Source organism: Sphaeramia orbicularis, chromosome 19, assembly GCF_902148855.1.
Source record: "Sphaeramia orbicularis chromosome 19, fSphaOr1.1, whole genome shotgun sequence".
NCBI classification, from domain to species: domain Eukaryota; kingdom Metazoa; phylum Chordata; class Actinopteri; order Kurtiformes; family Apogonidae; genus Sphaeramia; species Sphaeramia orbicularis.
In genome coordinates this window covers 43214477-43239513 of record NC_043975.1, presented here as the reverse complement: position 1 = coordinate 43239513, position 25037 = coordinate 43214477, and the positions used below count along the sequence as shown (strand labels likewise).

Genomic DNA, 25037 nt, shown 5'->3' with positions numbered 1-25037 from the left:
AAATAGGATGTGATTTCAACCACAGGAAGAGACAAGGACACAGAATTCACTGGTTGATAAATGCATTTAATGTAATAGTAATGTCTGTGGGAACATTTATTGTCCTCACAATGTCCTCTGGTGACTTGGGTGAGCACAGGTAAGGACATGGCTGAGGACGGGCATCCTCTTTTCTCCTTCCACTTGTTTTGGCTTGCTCTTCGTGTCCACCTTGACGTCATGTGATCATGCAGAGAGGGGAATCCCAGAGGGAATCCCACCTGCAGACCCTGTTTATGCTGATTTGCATATTTAAATATGGGCGTGGAGAGGGAGGAGTCTGGTACTCCAACATATACGGTCAAATCCACACTGATTGGGATGTACAAAGGAAGTATGCCTGGACCTGGGTGTACGCACAGGTGAATTTTTTTTTTGTGCGTACTGACTTTTCTGGATTTGGGTGTACGCCAGGTTTTCGTATGAAATCCACATAAGTCTTTGTACATGAGGTCCCTGATGTTTCTGCTTTTGTGATAAAAGAGCTCCGTACCACAGGGGAGGCATTGGACTGTATTTTTATTTTTTTAATTTTTTAAAGTATTCCCACACTTTAGACATTTTCTGCCTTTTTGTCCTCTGATCTACGTGTCTTTTGTGTTGATCCTGGCGTCATGTGCGTCACAATAAGCGTCCATGTGAAACAACAGTGGTACCAATGTTTAACAGCAGCAGAATTAAAGAAACAAAACTTTGAATCAGGAAAATTGTAATAGAATAATTTTTTTAATCTGTCTGAGCCTATTAATGAATCAGTCATTTCAGGTTTTTTGCTTTATTGTGTCATCCTCTAGGGTTCAACGGAAAGCAATGCCACCAATGATGAGGAGGAAATGAAAGGTAGGAAAGGTACTCGAGTATTTTCTTCCCTTTTATCCATTCTTATTGGCTCTGTCTCTGACCCAGTGTGTGTTTTGTAGTGACGGGCAGATGTGATGGGATACTGTGTGTGCACGTGTCTCTCACCCTCTCGACCGTGTGCCTATGGTGTGCGTGTGTATATATGTGTGTATTTGTTGCGTGTCTGGATGCCTTGTGTGTGTTCTAGCCGACAGTTCGGTGCTGAGTCAGAGCAGTGCCACCGAGGAGATGCCCCCACTTCTGCCCTCACCTCAAAGCTCACCTGCCAGTAAGTGTAGCCATGGTGACCGGATGCTATATGGTTGCCCCTGGCCAGGACCTAACACCCCCCCACACACTTGTCCCCACCCCCCACCCCCGCCCTGGCTTTTGTAGTCACTGGCAATGACGTCTTACATCTTTGAGCCCCCCCTCCACTCTGATCCACCAAGAGGGTTCCCACTGGTTTTGTCATTTCTTTAATTTTTTATTTATTTTTTTTCTAAATGTCTTCAAGGCAATAGAAAACTGGACATTTAAATTCTTTATGAAACCAAGCAAACATAAAATGCAATAAATATTGTTTAGGTTGTGGATAATTTAATGGTCGATCTGGTTTTTTAACAAACTGGCTCGATTTTTTTTTTTTTTTTTTAAGAAGTTTAAGAAGTTAAAATGAGATGTGTGCATGTAGCATGTCACCACCATAATGAAACTTAAGTTGATGAAGTTTCATACAAATAATTGTGTTTTTCTGTTTTTTCTCATTGCATTATTGCAGTATAAGGCTGATAATAGTTTACTAATATACATGTAGTTTACAGAAGAGGAAAGGCAAAAGGGCATTAAATCTATGCTGTTCATGTCAAAATGTGGTCAGCCATTTTGGAAGTTTAATTGATGGATTTCCACATTAATATATAACAAAATGGTCTGGTAAATGGGTTTGTAAACACATGTATTGTGTCTATTTTCAGTTTTGTTTGAAAACAGTTTAATGATGTCAGACAGTTAAGGTCAGGTAAGGTATTAACAAATAGAAATATGCATAAGCAGTGATTCATTTCACTCATATAGTTGGAACAGACATTAGCACCATGCTAAAGTTCCACAATAGAACATGTTTAAAGAATGTTTAGAAATAAAACATTTAGGAAGAAAAAAGCATTAAGTGAGGAATAACGGGGTCAGTGAATGAGTCCGTCGTCAGGGTAACCAGTCCAAACCATAGTCAAAACCAGGAAAGTTAAAATCTGAGTTTTACTAAACTGGAATTGTCCTTTAAAAGGTCAGAAAGTATTTTACAACTTGGCTTTATGTGACAGTTGTAAATGTCCATCTATATACTAATGGCAGAAGCCCATTTCCTGGTATTTATATGCATTAAATGTTCTGTATTCACTTCTTCAATCTAAGTCTGTCTTCTTAAACTGAAGATATGAACAATCAAGGACGTTAAACTCCTTTTAGTTCAGGTTCCACATACAGACCCATATGATCTAAAGTGTGTCAGACCAGTCAAATAATAATAACATTATAAACTATAAATAATGACAACTAAAAGTTTGTTTTAGTGTTAAAAAAGTACATGAACATGTTTACATACACAAACTGTCCTTCCATATAAAATGTGAATAACCTAAAAAAAATATGAACATGAAATGTCTCAACAGAAGTAAGTTCAATTGTACTAATATTCTGCCTGTCACTAAATGTTTTGTGCATTTGTAGATAAATTGTGGTCTGTAACATGGTTATTATCATTAACAAAAAGTAACGAAATGATGGAAACTAGAATTGAAAAAGCATTTTTGTTAACTGAAATAAATAAAAAGTATAATTAAAAAAAAAGATAACTGAAACTGTATTGTGTGCTTACAAAACTAACTAAAACATATATAAATTATGGATAAAATTCCCTTCGTTTTTGTCTTTGTCAATGTCAGATTGATACGAAATCGATTTATTTCACTCTAGCAATTTTAGCTAGTGGCACCATTCGGAACTTCACGGTCCGTCATTTATGGTCACTTGTGGTTTACAGTCGTCTTCTGGTCCCCACTCTACCTGGAAACATGGAGACTAAAGTTGGGAGAAAGCAGCAGAGACCTGTCTGGGATTTATTTGAATACGACGGTGAAGAAAATAAAAGATACGACAAAACTAAAACTAATACTAAATCTAAATTAAAACTAAGCATTTAGAAAAAAAATGAAAATTAATAAAAACTAGCAAACCTGCTGTAAAAATGAATTAAAACTAACTGAATTGGAGAAAAAAAGTCAAGACTAAATAAAACTAAACTAATGAAAAATTCAAAACTATTAGAACCTTGGTCTGTAAGTTGTGACACGTGTAAATGATAAACAGAGGCAGAATATTGTTCAAGTTACACTTACCTTTAAGAAATGTCAGGTTGTTCATGCTCACATATTTTAAAGGACAGTTTGTAGATGTAAACATTTCCAACATGTATTTGTACCTTTTTACCTATTCTTTTCCTGGTCCAGTGCATGCAGCCCTTGAACTAAGTGAGTTTGATACCCATGTCCCACACTTTACTCTTCAGCTCTTAGAATCAACAGCCAGGACTCCTTTTTTGAGGTCAGGAAGACACTCTGACCTAATTATGGAAAGTCAAGGAAGGTTTTTTTTTGTTCGTTTTTTTTTTTTTTTTTTTTTAAATCAGGGCCATTGTGGGAACCCTTAAATGTGTGTTTGTTTGTGTGTGTGTGTGTGTGTGCGTGTGTGTGTTTTGTGGTGATCGCTGCATCTTTCCCCTTGTCCTCCTTATGTGACCGCTCCAGCTGGAGGAAGCCTTGCCTACATTGCAGCCTGGTGTCCTAAACTGGCCTCCTAGTCTGGCAGGTCTTGCCACCTGTCATACTTTAAACTGGAATCGTGCTCCGTTTCTCTTCGTTCACCTCCGCTCTGTCACACCACATGCTGTCCTCTGTTATGTAATCCTCTCGAACCCACTCTCCTCTACACTTGTCTACTCTGTCTTCTCCACGGTCGTCGTCTTGCCGTGCTTCCACCTTCTTTCCTCTGGAAAGGCCCATAACCACTGTCCTAGTTTAAGGTAGTATTTGACCCTTGAAAGATTAGCAACTGGATTACAGTCTGAAGTGTTCTTTGTTTGTTTTTGAATGTAGGCCAAATATTACAATGGCGTAGTAGGGCCACATAAGAAAATAAAAACGCTTGTCACTACAAGAATAAAGTCTTTATATTTCAAGGATAAAGTCATAATATAATGAGAATAAAGTCGTAGTTAAAAAAAAACCTCATTATTTAACAAGAATAAAGTCATAATATAATGAGAATAAAGTCGTAGTTTAAAAAAAACTCATTTAAGGAGAATAAAGTCATAATATAATGAGAATACAGTCGTAGTTTAAAAAACCTCATTATTTAATGAGAATAAAGTCATAATATGAGAATACAGTTGTAGTTTAAAAAAACCTCATTATTTAACGAGAATAAAGTCATAGTTTTAAAAAAACTCATTTAATGAGAATAAAGTCATAATATAATTAGAATAAAGTTGTAGTTTTAAAAACCTCATTATTTAACAAGAATAAAGTCATAATATAATGACAATAAAGTCATAATATAATAAGAATAAAGTCGTACCCACTCATTGAATAATGCAGAGCTTGGAACATTTTGTGAGGTTCTACTTTCATTTGGGGTTTACACACAAAGGCCAACTACTGAGCCTATTAGCCCCACCCACTAAATATTGAGCCCATTAGCCCCGCCCACCAAATACTGAGCCTATTAGCCCTGCCCACCATCAACACATTATCATTAGTCCAAGGATTTTGAAGCGAGTTTACACACGTTTGGGTTTCTTTCGTCGTAAGAACTGAACAGAGTTGTATTAAATTTCCTCTTTTGTGGAGGAACTGCTGCAGTGTTGGTCTGCAGGACTATCGGTGGAAACACCAGAACTATAGGGTTTAATGTTTATGAAGAAACTGTGACGATTCTACTGTGAGTTTAGGAGTCAAACAGAAGGGAAAGTTACTGCTTCACTTGTTACATTCACTGTAAAACCAGAAACTGATGAATTTACAAAATATTACAACTTTAATCTCCTAAAAGTAGGACTTCATTCTCGTTAAATGAGTTTTTTTAAAGCTACGACTTTATTCTCATATTATGACTTTATTCTCAAAATATAAAGACTTTATTCTCATAGTGACAAGCGTTTTTATTATCTTATGTGGCCCTAATACGACGTCTTAATACATCTTTCTCTTAAGTGTGTTATTTGTTCCATTTTACTTCAGTACAGTTGAAAGGTATTCAGTAAGACCCAAAAGTATCTACTGATCTAAAATGTTGACTAACTTGTCAAACACTAGTCCAATTCGATACAGTGAAATAATTCAGGAAAATGTTTCTCTATCTTTTCATCAGTATCAGTGTCTTCTTCAGATGCATCCATAGTCTCTGTAGTGAACATGAGAACACCATTTTTTATGTGTGTCGATTCAACAATAAAACACATGTAGTTTGATACATGACAGTGGACGGAGACACTTGTTTTTATGTTGAACTAAGGTGATATTTGACAGAAAATGACATTTTTGTACAATTTCTCTGTTTTGATGTAATCTTTGAATTTCCAACATTACCTGGTCAGTAAGTTAAACATAAGAAAACACCAGATTTTCACTGCAAAAATACAAAGGATAATATTAGAATAGATGGAAAAGAATCACTTGGTAGTGGTTAAATGTAGAGTATAATTCATTTGGAAGTCACCACAAAAACATAGCTTTGGGTCTTTATGGGTTAAATTCTGTTACTGAGTAAAAATAAAGAAGGCTTCTGAACATGGAGTGAGGAAATGAAATCACCAGTTATCAGAATAAGATGAAATGCCACAGAAATGAACATGAATAAAATGATAATAATAATAATGATAATAATAATGGTGATAATAATAATAAGAATGGTTATGATAATAATGATAATAATAATAATAATAATAATAATAATAATAATGATAATAATAAATTAAATTATAAGATCTAAGAAAAAAAAATCTGAGTAAATTCAGCCCATTTTTAATAATTCTTTATCAATTGTCAGAGTGTTTGTGCTTTTCTTGTTAAAGATAAATTCCATTGATTTAATATATTTTTCAAATTCAATCCTAAAGACTTTCAAATTTGGTTGTTTTTTGGCAGATTTACTTTTGTATATGTGAAATTTTTCAAATAAAATGATCAAATTAGCAATAAATTCAAAATTATGTATGTCATGTTCAAAATATTTAAGTACATTAAGAGATGTTATCGCTATATTTTCATTACATTTAGGTATGAGATAGTTTTCAATTTTAGACCAGAAGTCAGAAGAATGCACACAAAGAAAGAATAAGTGTAAAGTAGTTTCAGGATAAGAAGGACAAAAGTTACATATGTCTTCAATGTCAGAAAATCTAAGACGGATGTAATTTGCTAAAATTGCGAAAATTCTCTGTGTGACGTGAAGCGAAACCACACTGGAACCATAACGCTCTGCTGCCCCCGGTGGAACCCAGGGATTACTGTGCTGTTAGATGTCTACAGCAGAAAAACAGCAGCAGAGCATGTTCAAGACAAGGTTCTAATAGATTTGGATTTTTTATCGTAGTTTTGTTTTGTTTAGTTTAGACTTCTTTTCTCTAATTCAATTAGTTTTAATTAGTTTTTAGAGCAGGTTTGCTTGTTTTTATTAGTTTTTGTTTTTCTTCTAAATGCTTAGTTTTAGTTTAGTTTTTTCATATTTTTTATCTTCCTTGAAAAAAACTCAACTGGCATTTGTCCCTCCCTTCTCTGCTAGTGCAATCAATACAATGAAGGTGTGGCTTCGGGGGAAAGTCTGAAGATAGGGGTTTGGACTTTTGAATTGTGTATTTTCAAAATGTAGCTGCTTGAACCATTTTTCCAGGATCTCCTACCCCACCTTTAATGCAAAGGATAGCACTGAATACAAGTTTATGATGCCAGACAATTAGTATTTGTCATTTTAAATTGGTGTTTAAAGACAAAAAGACACAAAAACAATAAATTTTGAGGCATAACAACATGAGAAAAAAAGCAAAATTGTCTTAAAAGACAGAACAAGACAAAATGACATAATTTCAACTAAACACATCTTGCTCTGATTCTGTGCAAACAACAAAATATGTGACAAAAGTGCTGTGAGACTAGATGAAAATGACTTAAAATAAGATAAAAATGACAAACTAGAAGCACTCGGAGAGCGCAGACCTCCGCCAAGGCAGATCATTGCCCTGGATTTGGATGAAAATTTCAGGAAATGTTGATACTGGCACAAGGAACAAATGATTAAATTTTGGTAGTGATTGGGGGTGGGGGTGGGGTCACGGGGGCCCCACTGATCTGCCTTGGCGGAGGTCTGCGCTCTCAGAGTGCTTTTCTAGAAAAGACAGCGTAGACCTCCGCCAAGGCAGATCAGTTGCCCCCCCCCCCCCCCCCCCGACTCCCGATCGCCACCAAAATTTAATCATTTGTTCCTTGTGCCAGTATCAACTTTTCCTGAAATTTTCATCCAAATCCATCCATAACTTTTTGAGTTATCTTGCACACAAACAGAAAAACAGACAAACCCAACACCGACAAAAACGTAACCTCCTTGGCAGAGGCAATGATATCACGATAAGTGCCATGTAATCACCCAGTCCTCACATATTTACTGTATAACTTTAAAAAAAATCAACTGGGATTGAACAATATTTTATAAAAAATTATTATTAATATTTAGTTTTGACTTTTTTTTCTCCAATTCAGTTAGTTTTAATTTGTTTTTAGAACAGGTTTGCCCGTTTTGTTTTGTTTTTTTTTTTTTCCTAAATGCTTAGTTCTAGTTCAGTTTTAGTTTTTTTCATATTTTTTATCCTCCTCGCTGTTATATTCACATACAGGACTCTGCTGCTTTCCTCCAGCTTTAGTCTCCATGTTTCCAGGTAGAGTGGGGACCAGAGGACGACTCTAAACCACAAGTGACAGACCGTGAAGTGTCGTATGGTGCCAACAGCTAAAATTACCCAAGTAAAATAAATCAATTTCGTATCAATCCAACATTGACAAAAACAAAAAACAAAGGGAATTTTATCCATAATTTTTATCCGTTTTAGTTAGTTTTGTAAGCATATAATACAGTTTCATTTATCTTTTTTTTTTCTTTTAATCATAGTTTTTATTTATTTCAGTTAACGAAAAGGTTTTTTCAATTCTAGTTTTGGTCATTTTGTTAGTTGTCGTTAACAATAGTAACTTTGGTTCTAGAACTCCTCAGAACACTGCTCTTCCTACCCAGTGTTCAGAGCTTGTTGCTGTTACTGGTGTGGATGTCATGAGGTTATCAGTTTGTTCCCCAGTCTGGGTTTGAGAACTGGCCTTTATGTTTTTCGGTAGCCACTCCCCCAGCTGTTAGTATAGGCCGACCTTTTGATTGACACCTGGTTGACGCCTGTAAACTTCCTCCTCATTGGTCCATTTGAGGAGCAGGAAATTGAAGGCTGTTGGACCCAGATTAGCACCAGTATCTGTCATTCATCTGGTGTCATGTTGTTCGTTAGGGATGTAACGATTACTGGTATAACGATAAACCGACGGTATTAGTATTACCGTTTAAATTCTAATGAGAGAGAGAGAGAAAGACACAGAGAGAGGGAGACAGAAAGAGAGAGAGAGAAACACAGAAAGACACAGAGAGAGAGTAAGGCAGAGAGAGAGACTATCAATTTATCTCTGAGACAGAAACTAAAACAACTCAAACTTGATCTGGAAAATGGTCAGTGTTCATCAGGTTCCATCTTTAATGCACATTTGTATGTTTGATGTTTACATGATAATATTTGAATGTTTCTGCAACAGAAAGTACATTGTGCCTATTTTATTAGTTGTTTTTTTTTTTTTTTCAAAATACAACTTGTTCAAATTATTTCAGTGTGTGTAAAAGTACTTTTTGAACATTTTGAGCACAATTTCAACAATACCATGATAATAATGATAACCGTGATAATTTTAGTCACAATAACCATGATATGAAATGTTCATATGGTTACATCCCTAGTGTCCGTCAGTCTATATGGGCCTTTTTCCAATCTTCTCCTCCTCCTCTTCACTCTCTTCCTCTTTCTGAATTCTGCTTTTCATCCTGAAGGTCCTTCAACTTTTCCCTCAGGTATAACATGAATTAATCTGCCGGACGCTCATCAGACTCTGTTAATGTGTAGGAGCATTTATCCTGCCTTCACGCGCTGAGGGAGTTACAGTAGATACTATTTACCAACTCCAAAATTGCACATGAACGCCGCGTCACATCGTATTTTCCACTGGAGAACTGGGAGAAAAGTTTGATCCACAAGCTGATGAAAATAACCTTTGAACTTTTCAACTTTTTTTTGCACTGCTGCTGTAAAAAAAATTTTAAAAAAATGATTGTAAATGATTGTAGCTGCTTGAACCGTTTTTCTAGGATCTTCTACCCCACCTTTAATGCAAAGGATAGCACTGAATACAAGTTGACGATGCCAGACAATTAGTATTTGTCATTTTAAATTGGTGTTTAAAGACGAAACGACACAAAAAATAATATATTCTGAAACATAACATGAGAAAAAGAACAAAATTGTCTTAAAAGATTGAACAAGACAAAATGACATAATTTCAACTAAATACGTCTTGCTCTGATTCAGTGCAAACAAAATGTGACAAAAGTTCTGAGACTAGATGAAAATGACTTAAAACAAGACAAAAATGACAAAGGATATGATGATAAATCCCACGTTATCACCCAGCCCTCACGTATTTACTATAGAAATTAAAAAAAAACAATGCTTTTATTAATGTTCTGCAAAAAAAAAAAAATACTGTAGCAGATGAGTTAACTCATCCAAAACTGTTTTACTGAGGTGGCAGGTCACCAAAAATTGTGTTTCAGCCATTTTTCATTTCGCTACGACAACAAAAGCACTTGAGCACAACACACTCGTAACTGGAAAGGATCGTGGTCCTGACAGCACATGAAGGCAGCATAAGAGCAGAGCACAGTGGAACCTCGCAGTACAGTGCAGCCTCCACAGGCTCAGTTTACATTCAGGAGCACCAGCATTCAGAGGAGGAGCTTAGGAAAGTCCCCAACAAGGACAGTGTGGACAGTGGAGGAAATGAAAAGTGTTGGTAAAGTGGACCGAGGTTTCAGATTTTATTGAAAAATATCATTCTCCAATATTTTTATTTCAAAGCTTTATCATAGTACAGGTTTGAAATCCCCCAATTGGTACATTATGCTTCATTTTTAATATCAACACAACACAACAAATGCACATTCAGAAATAAACAGCATTAATAGAGTGAGAAAAGAGGAAGGAAAGAAGGAAAAAAACAAAACAGAACAAAAAATAACAAACAAACATACAATTTAACATCTCATCCACCCCCCCCACCCCAACACCCCTCTCCATCCCCAGAGCCATTAAGACAGGTTGGTGTCATGCTCCGCTGTGGATGTAGTGGATCTGAACTGTCCGGCCCTTCCATATGTGACATCACCAGTTTCCAAATTTTTTCCAGATTTTGATTTAAAATATCATCCAGACAAATGAAGTTCAGGTCATGAAGCTTTTTTATTTAATGACAATGGTCTGGTGCATTTTCAGAACGTTTTAAAAGTAGAGCAAAGCAGATTTCTGTGGATAGTTTTGTGATGAAACAACCTGCAAGTGTGAACAGTGATGAAAGTGAGGTCAGAAAAAACAAATGAAGTGAAGAAAATCGGCAGAAGTTGTTCTACCTGAGGTTTTACTGGAAACAGATTCTCCTTCCAAACAATAATCCTTCCAGCTTCACCGTGTTCCTCGCATACAGATTGTCTCATCATTACAGTAAATAAGCAAATAAAACCCATGTATCTGCTTTTGTAATTGTAATTTATTTCAAACTGCACTTTTTTTGTTTTAAAACCCTTTTTTAAAAAAAAAAAAAAAAAGATTTTGGGTGGTTTCTTGGGGCTGGAATGGATTAATTATATTTCAGTTAATTTCAAGAGAGAAAGCTGATTCGTAAAAGGAGTAAATGACAAAATGAGCACACTGGAAAAAATCTAAATCTGACCAAGTGCTTTTTTCTCATTTCTAGTCAGAATGTCTCATCGCACTTAAAATTCCATTGGCAGATTTTTTCGCTTGAATTGAGCAAAAAAAGAAAAAAATCTTGAATTAAGTAAAAAAAAAAAAAAAATCTGCCAATGGAACAAGTGGTTAAAGATTTTTTTTTTTGCTTAATTCAAGATTTTTTTTTTTTTTTTTTTTTTTGCCTAATTCTAGATTTATTTTTTTTTTTGCTTAATTCAAGCAAAAAAAAAAAAAAAAAAATCTGCTGATGGAACCAGAAAATCAAATTTTCCAGATCTATTGTCTCGGATCTATTGTCTGATTTTAAGTGGGATCAGATACTTGGACTAGAAATGAGACAAATTTATTTATTCAGGTTTAGATTTTTTGCATTGTACAGTCATAGAACTCATTAAACCTGTACTGCGAGGCCCTACTGTAGATGCAGTCAGTGACAGGATTTCCACGTCACACATCACCATCTGCTTCCAGCTTCCATCCTGTCCTTGTGTTCCCCTTCTGCACAAAACCACTTATTTCATCATTTCTTCTTCACACTAACCACATTCAGCCCTGTCTGTTGGTCTGTTGTTCATCTTTGTTTTGGCATGAGTCATGCATGTGTGTGCTGTGGGCAAAAGTGATCACATTTTATGTTTTTTTTTTTTTGTCATCAGTGTCCATGTATGTTTGTTGACCATGCGTTGTGTGTTTCAGTGCCACCGCATGACGTAAAGCGCATGGCATGGAACAGCGCAGGCAACAGCTCCTGTCCCGACTCTGAGCATTCACAGTCCTCCATTCCCGCCGCTCCACTAGGGGGCAACACTGTCGCTGCTAAATGCAACACTAAGCAGAGTAAGAACACACCTGGACTAACCTCTATCAGCCTTTCCTGCTGCTGTAGCTCACTTTTCAAACCCTTTAAGCCTACCTTCCTCCGTACACCTTAGGACTGGATCATAGATAATAGCATGATAACTGGGGGTGTAAGAAAATATCGGTTCTGCAATATATCGCGATATTTCATTTCACGATACTGTATCGATATTAAAAATTACTGAATCGATATTTTTAGGTATTTATTCAAATGCAGATATTGTGGAGGTTCACTTTTGTTTTTCTTTTTTGTTTATATTTATTCTTATTTCACACTCTTTTATTAAATAATGTTAGTTCCTCTGTTGGGATTGCACTAAAATAATATTCTGATGTTAGTTCTGAACTAATAGAATATGAACATTTGAACAGGATCTTAAACTGTAATGTCTGTAAAACAGAATTTCAGTTTGAACACAGGAACATTTCGTGATATAGCATTAGATCCTGTTCTGATCAGATAAAAATGTGTTTAGTATTTGTGTTTAGTATTTGTGAATATTTCTGGTGTAATTGAATTCTTCAAGGAAATAATCATTAAAAAAAGGAACAAAAAAGTGCCTTTTTAACAGTATCATGATATATCGTGATATATCGTATCGTGATCCTAGTATTGTGATTTGTATCTTATCACCATATTCTTGCTTATACTCAGCCCTAATGGTGACCATGTGGATATCAGTAATGAATACAATTAAAGGTGGAGTAGGAGATGTTTTCCTGGAGCATTTTTTTACAGTATTACTTAAAATCCCCTTCACACCCCGATTGTAACCAATTAATTAAATGCTCTAACACAAAAATAAAAAAATTTTTAACCACCTGTGAAGTGGACATGACTGAAAAAACACCATCCAGTCAGTCATTTTAACCGACCCACTGAAATGATTGAATAGTGATATGTCTATCAAACTCAACTGGCATTTGTCCCTCACCCCCCTGCGAGTACAATCGTGGCTTCAGGGGGAAGTCAGACGAAAGGGGTTTGGACTTTTCAGTTGTGTATTTTCAAAATGTAGCCGCTTGAACCATTTTTCCAGGATCTCCTACCCCACCTTTAATGCAAAGGATAGTACTGAATACAAGTTTACAATGCCAGACAATTAGTATTTGTCATTTTAAATTGGTGTTTAAAGATGAAACGATACAAAAATAAATTCTGAAACGTAACAACATGAGAAAAAAAACAAAATTGTCTTAAAAGACAGAACAAGACAAAATGACATAATTTCAACTAAACGCGTCTTGCTCTGATTCAGTGCAAACAACAAAATATGTGACACAAGTGTTTATGAGACTAGATGAAAATGACTTAAAACGAGACAAAAATGATAAATGATAACACGATAAATACCATGTTATCACCCAGCCCTCACATATTTACTGTATAAATTTAAAAAAAAAAAAAAAAAAAATCAACTGGGATTGAACAATATTTTATAAAAAAATAAGTCAGAGGTGTGAACCAAAACCAGCCCTCCAGGGGTTCCAGTCCAGACCGAGAAATAATGACGTTCACAGTCCAGGGTGTCAGACTCATTTTAGATCCACTGAGCTCTGGAATGCAGATGTTTAACCCCTTACTGACCTAAATTTATTTACAATTATAGAAAAAAAAAGAATGTGTTGACGCTGTGATGCAGATCCTAAATTAAGTGTAAACTGTCCATTTGAATATAGCGCCTACCAATCAATCAATTAATTGGAAAATTTTTACAATCAGTCAAAATCGACAATTCATTTACAAGATACATTTTGTAATAAACACCCCAGAATCAGTCCTCAGTTATAAATGGGGGCCCTTAAACAAGTGATAAGAGACACAATTTACATTATAATCTTTAATAAATTAAAATGTTCTAAATAACTACAAAGATATTTTAAAATATTTACCCATCTACCCCTAGACATGTGTTGAAAAAGACAATTTACATTATAATCTTTAATAAATTTAAATGTTCTAAATAACTACAAACATATTTTACAATATTAACCTGTCTATCTAATGATGTTTCATTTCCTTTTCCTCAGTTCTATTGTAGTCAGCGTATTCCAATATTCTCAGATAATTGAATAGTCAGACATGGGGCTTTTTTCACATAAATGCAGAGTTTACAATAACTATGATGCAATTTAGAGACATTAGGCATAATTATCATAATAACCCTGCAATGAAATTATACAATTATAATATGATAAAATTACTGACATATAGAGACAAACAACCAGTCACTCTCACATATGCACCTATGGGTAATTAGTTTAACCAATTAACCTGTTTCATCCATGTTTTTGGACGGTGGGAGAAGCCGGAGTTCCCAGAGAAAACCCAATGGAACACAGTTTGAATATGCAAAACCAAAAAAACAAACCAATGATAAATGATAATTTGAGGCATAATATTGTTGAAATTGCAGTTATTTTAATGAATTTCAGGTTGTTCCTGGTTAGATAGTTTGTAAATTTAACATTTTCATGATTCAGTTTGACTTTTTTTGTACTAAAACAGAGAAAAATCTTCACTTATTATTTATAATAATAACATGAACCTGCATGAATTACTGCATTATGTATTTGTTGTGGTTCAATGCTGAAATTAGGAAAATTGTTTGATTCTTATATTAAGTTAGTGATAAAGGTGTAAAAGCACTGAGGGGTTGGATTAAATCAGTTTAGACATCTTCCTACTCCTTTTGCAAAATTCAGACTTGTATGTACTCGAAGATAGATTCTGCTCATTTAAATGTTTTGTTTTTGTCTTAATTTGCTTTGTTTTGTTTTATTTTGTTTCTTTGCATGTTCGAAATAAATTAATAAATAACTTTATTTATATAGCACCTTTAAAACTGAGTTTACAAAGTGCTTTGACAGACATAACAGAGTGCACAACAGCAGAATAAAAACATAGCAAACAACACAACACAATAAAAGAGATAAGTACAGCAAACATGAAAACAGGACTAACTGTGAATGTGTCATAGTGGAGAGGGCAGAAATTAGAATTTAGATGTAGGGCTGTAAGAAAAAATATTGGTTCTGCAATATATCACGATATTTCATTTCACAATACTGTATCAATATTAAAAAGTACTGTATCGATATTTTTAGGTATTTATTCAAATGCAGATATTGTGGAGGTTATTTTTAGCTTACCAGCTGATGGGCTGTAAGCTATTATCGTTATGCGGTGTCGGGCGGCATCTGTCGTTCGTTACAAAACTTTCAATCGTCTTCTTCTCTGAAACTACAATTCCCATTGACTTCATACTTGGTATACAGCTTCTTTATGATGCTGTCAACCAAAGTTAGTGAAATTATTTGGATCCGGATCCGATTCTGGATTTGGTGCAACTTTGAAAAATTTTCCCATTACAACAGATAGGAAGTGGATCGATGCAATAACTCAGTAAATATAAATGATATCAAGTGTAAATTTCTACAGTCCAGCCCTGATGGGGAGATGACCAAAACATAATGGCCACATGCTGATCAGGATCTTCTTCTGGATCCGGGAACTTACAGAAAATTTAACATGGGCTCTTATGGGGGAAAAAATTTCAATCGTCGTTTTCTCCGAAACTGCAGTTCTGATTGACTTCAAACTTGGTATACAGCTTCTTTATGATGATGTCAACACAAGGTATTGAAATTATTTCAATCCGGATCTGAGTCTGGATTTGGTGCGACTTTGAAAATTTTCCCATTACAACAGATAGGAAGTGGATTGATACAATAAATCAGTAAGTGTAAATGATATCAAGTTGGAATTTGAATTTTTTACAGATCTGATTGGAATATGACCAAAACATGGGCTATTTCTGTAATATAATAAATACACATAGCTGGGTGATAATAAATAGCATCTGGATACATTTCGAAAAGCTTTTAACTTGGCCGGTAAGCTACAGGGCAATTGGTCCTATTTTTCTCTTTTTTGTTGTTGTTTTTCTTTATTGTTTCTATTTTATTTATTATTATTTAACACTCTTTTATTAAATAATGTTAGTTCCTTTGTTGGGATTGAACTAAAATAATGTTCTGATGTTAGTTCTGAACTAATAGAATATGAACATTTGAACAGGATCCTAAACTGTAATGTCTGTAAAACAGAATCTCAGTTTGAACACAGGAACATTTTGTGATATAGCATTAGATTTATAGCATTAGACTTATTTATTCAGACAGGCCTACTCAAGTCCATAATTTCACTTTTATCTACTGCCATTTTATGAACCTATGTGTTTTATATTTGTATATGTGTAATTGTGTTTTATTTATTTTTAACAACTTTGTACGGTGACCTTGAGTGTCCTGAAAGGCGCCTATAAATAAAATTTATTATTATTATTATTAGATCTTGTTCTGATCAAATAAAAATGTGTTTAGTATTTATGCATATTTCTGGTGTAATTCAATTCTTCAAGGAAATAATTTTTAAAAAACAATACAAAACCAATAAAATGTGGCCCCTGGAGTTTTACACCTCTGGAACTAAACTATCATGTGATCATGTTCCCTTACCACTAATGTTGTTACCTAATGTCTCCTGTGCAGTAACATTCAGATTTGATGTGTCATTGATTGGACACTGGATCAAGGTTATTATCGTTAACAAAAACTAATGAAATGACGAAAACTAGAATTGTAAAAACATTTTCGTTAACTGAAAACTATAATTAAAAGAAAAAAAAATAACTAACTGAAACTGTATTGTGTGTTTAGAAAACTAACTAAAACGGATAAAAATTATGGATAAAATTCCCTTCTTTTTTGTCTTTGTCAGTGTCAGATTGATATGAAATCGATTTATTTCCCTCAAGCAATTTTAGCTAGCAGCACCATATGATATTTAACGGTCCGTCACTTGTGGTTTCCAGTCGTCTTGTGGTCCCCACTCTACCTGAAACATGGAGACTAAAGTTGGGAGAAAGCAGCAGAGTCCTGTCTGGGATTTATTTGAATACGACAGAAGAAGAGAAAAGATACGGCAAAACTAAAACTAAACAAAACCTAAGCATTTAGGAGATAATGAAAACAAATAAAAACTAGCAAACCTGCTCTAAAAACTAATTAAAACTAGCTGAATTAGAGAAAAAAAATAGGACCAATGGCCCTGTAGCTTACCGACAAAATGAAAAGCTTTGGGAAATGTATTCAGATGCCATTTATTCTCACCCAGTTCTGTGTATTTATTATATTACAGAAATAGCCCATGTTTTGGTCATATTCCAATCTGATCTGTAAAAAATTCAAATTCCAACTTGATATCATTGATACTGATTTATTGTATCAATCCACTTCCTATCTGTTGTAATGGGAACATTTTTCAAAGTCGCACCAAATCCAGAATCAGATCCGGAGCCCATGTTAGATTTTTCGTAAGTTCCCGGATCCAGAAAAAGATCCTGATCAGCATGTGGCCATTACATTTTGGTCATCTCCCCATCAGGGCTGGACTGTAGAAATTTTCACTGGATATCATTTATATTTACTGAGTTATTGCATGGATCCACTTCCTATCTGTCATAATGGGGAAATTTTTCAAAGTTGCACCAAATCCAGAATCAGATCCGGATCCAAATAATTTCACTAACTTTCGTTGACACCTTCATAAAGAAGCTGTATACCAAGTTTGACGTCAATCGGAATTGTAGTTTCGGAGAAGAAGACGATTGAAATTTTTGTAACGGACGACGCCGACGGAAGCCGCATGACGACCATAGCTTACGGTCTGTCAGCCGGTAAGCTAAAAAGCCAAAACTAAATAAAACTAAACTATAATGAAAAATCCAAAACTATTAGAACCTTGCACTGGATCAGATTAATGTTTTTAAATTTGTCCTCAAAATCAGACTCTTTTCCATATTTTCCGACACATTTTTTTTTTTTTTAGAATTCTATCTGGAGAGCAGAGCTGAAACGATTAATCGATTAGGTGCTTGAAGCGACTGGGAAAATTCACAATTCGATTAATCGACTCAAATTGATTGAAGGGAGATATTCTATTGCAGTTTTCCTGGATTGAAGCTTCTTTGTGCGTCACAATAAGCGTCCGTGTAAAACAAAACAGTAGAACCAGCGTTTAACAGCAGAGAAATGAAGGAAACAAAGCTTTGATTCAGGAGAATTGTGGTTGAATGATTGTTTTTGGATCACTTTGAGTTGATTAATTGTTTCAGCTCTACTGGAGAGGGTATTTTTTGTATCCATGTCACCATCCTGTCTTTGTCCCAGTCATGTGATTCCCTCTGTTTGAAGACTTTAAAGCAGCATTTGACATGGATGGCTTCAGTGTCTGCAGGTCGGATACATGATCATATCATACGTGTGCATTCTTAACTGTAGATGAAGAGAAACTCAGCAAAAACACAGACTTTTACAGGCTCACATGAGGCAAGGGTCATATATTTAGAGATTTTTTCAGTAATAGTGCTGTCAAAACTGTTTTATTAGGGCTCATTCGTTCGTTTGGCAAGAGGGCAGAGTCAAGGGAAGGTTTGCATCTGGTCAAAAAAATGCAATGACAATAATCATTTGGGTCGGTAATTACTTATATTTTCAGGAAATTTTAGTTTGAAATGAGAAAAAATTTGTGGAAAAAAAAAAAATTGGCAGTTTTCTTAGTATGAATGTTTGTACAGTGACCCAGTTTAGTGCCGTCATTCTGGGTTAATTTTATAAACTCTAAATTTAATTTGATTTCAGACTAATTTCTTAACCACTACTACAGTTGAGCTGTCAGTAAAAACACAGCAGATAACAACACCAAGGCAGTTTTGTCCCAGTAGAAATAGAACTTTGGGCCTGTGTTCTAACTGTGACACATTTGACAAAAGAATGAATTATAACTGTAAGAGGGCGGAGTCGAGGGAAAGTTCACATCTGGTCAAAATAAATTAAATGACAATAATCTACACCAAACTTATATTTCTGGGTCAGTAATTACTTATATTTTCAGGAAAATGTATTTTGAAATGAGAAAAACGGAGTATTTTAGTGAGTGTGAATGTTTGTACAGTGACCCAGTTTAGTGCCGTCATTCTGGGTTCATTTTATAAACTCTATAAATAAACCTCATTTATTCCAAATACACTGATATTTGACTATTATATTATTTATGTCATATTCTAAACACAGTGTTTACAATTAATAAATGCATATATCTATCCAAAATACATTTGAATATAAAGTTAAAATTATTTATATGTTGTAAATATTGTAAATAAACATATATGATATTGATAATTAAAATAAAAAATGTTTAATTTGATATGTACTTTTGTTGACGCTGACGTTTCCATTCCAATCCATTTTTATTTTTAAAGCACAAATTTAAACAAACACAAAGGTTTCCAAAGTGCTGTACAGTAAAATAAATGCAACAAAACATAATAAAAAGATAAAAGACTGAGATAAAAACACAATGAAACATATAAATTAATAAATAAATAGACTGTCCACCCCAGATAAAATATCCATCCACAAAAATCAACATCCTATGTGGTATGAAAAAGCCAAAGAGAAGAGATGGGTTTGAAGAGCAGTTTGTCTAAACTCTTTCTGTTTAGGTTTGATCCCATATTTTTTTCCTCTATAACCAATTATTGGGTTGTAAAATATAGGGTTTAAGGTTTACACTGAATACATTTGAGGAGGAAAATGTCAGAGGAACTTCACTGTGGAGAACTTTGGAATTCTGGAAAAAAAAAAAATAGACGTACATTTTGTGTCCGTCTGTAACGCAGTAGGTTTAGGTGTTTTTCATTAAAAAATATTTAAACTAAATGTTGTCCTTTGAGTCTGTTTCAGATGGCATTTAGTCCTTTACAATTCTGTGGAATATTTGTCTGAAACTGGTCTGGTTCAACAGTTAGGAATCCAACAGTAGTGGGCGATCCATCTGTGACCACGCCCATGAGGAGTCATAGGTTTTGAAGGTCAGGAGTGAAAAAAAGGCTTAGGCTTTTCCGTCGAAGGATTATTATGAAGTAACATGAAGGACTTGTTTTAAAACTGTAATACAAATACAATATGGGAAATGTGGATTATAGAAGCAGTACTGACCACAAAGTGTACTTTAAACTTGTATTTCATTGTTCAGTGATAAATTCATCACCTTTTCATGTTTTAGTCAAATGTGTTGTAGTCTGGTGAAAACATGAAATATATATGTTCACATTGTTCTCAGTGAAATACATGTCAAAGTACACTACTTTTTTTTTTTGTCTTTTTTTTTGGGGTCGTTTTTTGCCATTTGTAAATAAAACTACATCTGGTCATTAAAAAAAAATTTGTTTCTATTCAGTTCACACACAAAAAAGTAGAAAGCGCTGTGCAAGAATCCCAACTGGGAAAAAAGCCCCAAATTCAAAATATCCTGAACTTTTTGTTAGTCGTGTACATTTTGCTTTCTGCTTTCTATACTGTCAGAGTTTTTGTTTCCTTTTGGTGTTGTAGTTCATCAGGAAAAAAATGAACCCAAACACAAGTGATAACTGTGTGAAGAGCGTCTGAATCTGAGCAGATAGTTATTAGAAATGTATAAAAGCATGTAGACCAGGGCTCTCAAACTCATTTTCTCTCAGGTTCAGCCTGATTTGATCTCAAGTGGGTCGGACCAGTAAAATAATAACAGAATAACCTATAATGACAACTGCAAATTTTTGTCTTTGTTTTAGTGCAAAAAACCCCATTAAATTATGAAAATATTTACTTTTATAAACTATCCAAAAAAAGTGAATAGCCTGAAAAAAACTGAAATTTAAATCAAAAAACTTAAAAAAAATAAATAAGTGCAATTTTAACAATATTCTGCCTCAACTTATCATTTCTACATGTGCATTATGGATCAGATCGACAAAGGAACAGGCAGAAAATAGTTGAAATTGTGCGGAATTTTCTTTAGACATTTCAAGTTTTTCATATTTGTTCAGGTTATTCACATTTTAATGTTACAGGATAGTTTGTAAATGTTAATATTTCCATGATTTAATGTTATTTTTTTTGCACTAAAAGGAAAAAAAATTAAGTTTGTATTATTTATAGGCATAATGTAAGATTATTTTTTTCACATCAAACTGAGAAGACAATCTGGAGTCATTCTTTTTAGTCGGTTATTCTGCTGTTATTATTTGACTGTAGATTATATTGGTCTGTATGTGGAACCGGAACTAAAATGAGTTCCACAGCCTTGACTGTGGAATTTTTACACTTTGTAAATTCATCCCAGGGGCCAGATTGGAACCTTTGGCGGGACGCATTTGGCCCCCAGGACGCATGTTTGAGACCCCTGATGTAAACCTTTCCCAGATGTTTGTGTTCTAAAAGTTGACTCTCATCCTCAGTGACTGGCAGGGTTTTACTCAGACAGACAACAGTGTTTTGTCAGTTTCAATGTGAAGCAGAAGGTGAGTGTGTGAACAACAGACAGTGAGTTTGAAGCCTCAGTAGCTCAGCCTCAGTCTTAGACTCAGTAGCTCAGACTCAGTGGGCTGACGTGTGGACGAGTGGAGCGACAGCCCATGAGTTGAGCCACTTTTCAGGAAGGCATGAGCTGAAGTGATCAGATGTGGTCAGCAAACCAACCCCTCCTGTAGTGAACTGACTGCCTCCTGTCCTGTCTGGACCCGTCTGTCTCACCAGTTCTGTCCTCTCTGTCTGTCTGTCCCTCTGTCTTCTTCTGTCAGCAGCTCGTAAACAGGAGATCATCAAAATAACGGAGCAGCTGATTGAAGCCATTAACAACGGAGACTTTGACGCTTACACGTGAGTCAACGGAGAGATTTTATTTTATGCATATGTTACAATTCGTATGATGTAAAGTCTGTTTGCTTTTGTTTGTCTCATTGTTGAACTTTTTATTTTAGGCACTTTACGTTGTTTTAACCCTTAGGGCACAGGTGTCAAACATGCAGCCCGGGGGCCAAAACCGGCCCGCCAAAGGTTCCAGTCTGGCCTGTGAGATGAATTTGCGAAGTATGAGTTAGGGCATCGAACTCAAAACTAATATCGTAATAACCTATAAATAATGACAACACCAATTTTTTTCTCTTTGATTTAGCGCAAAAAAACCGCTAAATTCTGAAATATTTACGTTAACAACTATCCTTTAACAATAAAATGTGATAACCTGAAATGTCTGAAGTAAATTAAGTGCCATTTTAACAATAGTCTGCCCGTTACTGAATATTTTGTGTAGAGCTCCAACCGATTAATCGATTAGGTGCTTGAAGTGAATGCAAAATTCACAATTTGATTAATCGACTCAATTGATTGAAAGGAAATATTCTATTGCAGTTTCCTGAATTGAAACTTCTTTGTGCGTCACAGTAGGCATCAATGGTGAAACACAACAGTGGAATCAATAGCAATCAAACAGCAGAGAAATGAAGGAAACAAAGCTTTGATTCAGGAGAGTTGTGGTTGAGTGATTTTTTTTTTTTTTTTGGATCACTTTGAGTCGATTAATCAGTTGCAGCTCTGGTTTGTGCCTTTGTAGATCAGATCTGTAATGCACATGTATAAATGATAAGTCAAGGCAGAATATTGATAAAATTGTAATCACATTTCTTAACAAATATTATTTTTTTCAGGTTATTCACATCCTTTTTGTTTGGATAGTTTGTAAATGTAAATATTGGCAAAATTGAATGTTATTTTTTGCACTAAAACAATTTGGAGTTGTCATTATTTATTGGCTATCATGCTATTATTGTACTGGTCCGGCCCACTTAAATTGGGTTGAATGTGGCCCCCGGAAGGAAATGAGCTTGACACCCCTGCTCTAAAACATAGAGAAAAGTTTGGAGTTGATATTATTTATATATTATTTGGTTATTGTTATTATTATGTTATTATGTTACTGGTTCAGCCCACTGCAGATCAAATTTAGCTGAATGTGGCCCCTGAACTAAAAGGAGTTTGACACCCCTGCCTTAGGGGGTCCATGGTCACGGCCCCATGACTCAATTAGATCACATTTTTTTATTTATTTATTTTTTAATGACATGACATATTCAAAATGTGTCGGATCGTTGGAAGTCGGTAACGTAGACCACTGGGGACAATTGCATTCGAAAGTGCAAACTTGAAACACTCTCCCACTTTAGATTTGATGTTGATGGAGCAAATACAACCAGAGATATGACGGTTTAAATCCGGAGCAAACAAACGTATAGCAATATAAAGCAAGCGTTATATTTCTGACCATATCTACGTCATTTTTTGTCCTTTTTCAAAACGGAAAAAAACAGCCGAATGTGTGGATTCTAAACCACAGACTGCATTAGTATTACAGGTAAGGATGAGAATGACCCCACCTGAACCGGATGAGGAACAAGGGAGGACCAGGGTGGGGGGGGTGAGAAAACTATAGAAAACATCTATGTAAAGATCTGCTTTTATGTCAAATATTTGAGTATAGTTTTAATTTATTACAATTTAGATTTTATATTCCCAATATTTGGCACCAATATTCACTTTTTTTGTTGAGCATCTTTGTGTTATTTATTCAATAAATTATATACATTTTTCAAATCGGATTTTATATTTTTTTGTGTTTTTTGGCCTTTTATGTTGATTTAGTAGGTTAAAGTGAAAAAATGATAGACAAATGAGATAGATGAAGTTGTGCTGAAAAAAAAAGATACCAAACATGGGTATAGTAAACATTTGTTTATATAGTATATAAAGGCAAAATCAAAAGTACTGAAAAACAGACAAAATAGGCTTAGACCACTAAGGGTTAAATGTGTTTATGTAAATAAATTTGACTTGGATTGTTCATTGTGTTTCTTTCCCATTATTCCTCAGGAGGATTTGTGACCCTGGACTGACGTCTTTTGAACCCGAGGCCCTGGGGAACTTAGTGGAGGGAATGGACTTCCACAAGTTTTACTTTGAAAACTGTGAGTGTCCACAAACCCTACACTTTTTATCAGCTTTTGTGAAGGCGCTGTGTCTGTTGTCATTGTTTTCATTACTGATTTCTTCAAACAGCTAGAGGTCGGATTAATTTAAAACATTTATATAACTTTGTTGGGACAATGACTACAAAGTTTGTTCACAGTTTAGAGAAATTGAGATTTTTTTTTCTTTAACTTTAACTTTTTTTTTTAACTTTCATTTTTAAAATTTTCCAACACAAACATTTCGAACATAGTCATTTGTCGTCCTGTATATTGTCCCTTTTTCCATCAATTTTTGCATGTTGCTTGCTGTAGTCTTATGGTACTTGAAGATAGATTCTGTTCATTTGAATGTTATTTTGTTGTCTTAATTTGCTTCGTATTGTTTTATTTTGTTTCTTTGCATGTTTGAAATGGATAAATAAATAAAAATAATAACTATTTATATAGCACCTTTAAAAACTGAGTTTACAATGTGCTTTGACAGACAAAACAAAGTGCACAACAGCAGAAAAAACAGCAAACAACAATAGAAGAGATAATAGCAACATGAAAACAGGACTAACTGAATGTATCGTAGTGGAGAGGTCAGAAATTAGAATGTAGATGTAGGAGTGTAAGAAAATATGGGTTCTGCAATATATTGCGGTATTTCATTTCACGATACTGTATCGATATTAAAAAGTACTGTATCAATATTTTTAGATATTTGTTCAAATGCAGATACTGTGGAGGTTCATTTTTTTTGTTTTTCTTTATTGTTTCTATTTTATTTATTATTATTTAACACTCTTTTATTAAATAATGTTAGTTCCTTTGTTAGAATTGAACTAAAATAATGTTCTGATGTTAGTTCTGAACTAATAGAATATGAACATTTGAACAGGATCTTAAACTAATGTCTGTAAAACAGAATTTCAGTTTGAACACAGGAGCATTTTGTGATATAACATTAGATCCTGTTGGGATCAAATAAAAATGTCTGTAGTATTTGTGCAGATTTCTGGTGTAATTCAATTCTACAAGGATATAATCATTTTAAAAAAAAGGAACAAACAAAAAATTGCCTTTTTAATAGTATCATGATGTATTGTGATATATCGTGTCGTGATCCCAGTATTGTGATTTGTATCGTATCTCCAGATTCTTGCTGATACTCAGCCCTAGTGTTTCTGTTGTCCTCAGTTGGTGTTGGAGTCTCATCAGGCCCGAGCTGAGTAAAGCCGGCGCAG

General features: G+C 34.6%; 1 protein-coding gene across 27 annotated transcripts in view; it reads left to right on the top strand.

Annotated features, from left to right (window-relative positions):
* The window catches only part of LOC115439691 (calcium/calmodulin-dependent protein kinase type II subunit gamma), a 114600-nt gene that overhangs the window by 77818 nt on the left and 11745 nt on the right, over nt 1–25037 (top strand). For 4 of the 27 annotated variants that reach the window (XM_030163622.1, XM_030163615.1, XM_030163617.1 and 1 more), the window contains 5 exons: nt 834–888; nt 1088–1168; nt 11738–11878; nt 21586–21664; nt 23711–23805. In XM_030163622.1, the coding sequence (XP_030019482.1) occupies nt 834–888; nt 1088–1168; nt 11738–11878; nt 21586–21664; nt 23711–23805 (451 nt within the window). The remainder of the gene's footprint in view (nt 1–833; nt 889–1087; nt 1169–11737; nt 11879–21585; nt 21665–23710; nt 23806–25037) is intronic. The other 23 variants (XM_030163637.1, XM_030163632.1, XM_030163638.1 and 20 more) reach the window with 13 other exon arrangements.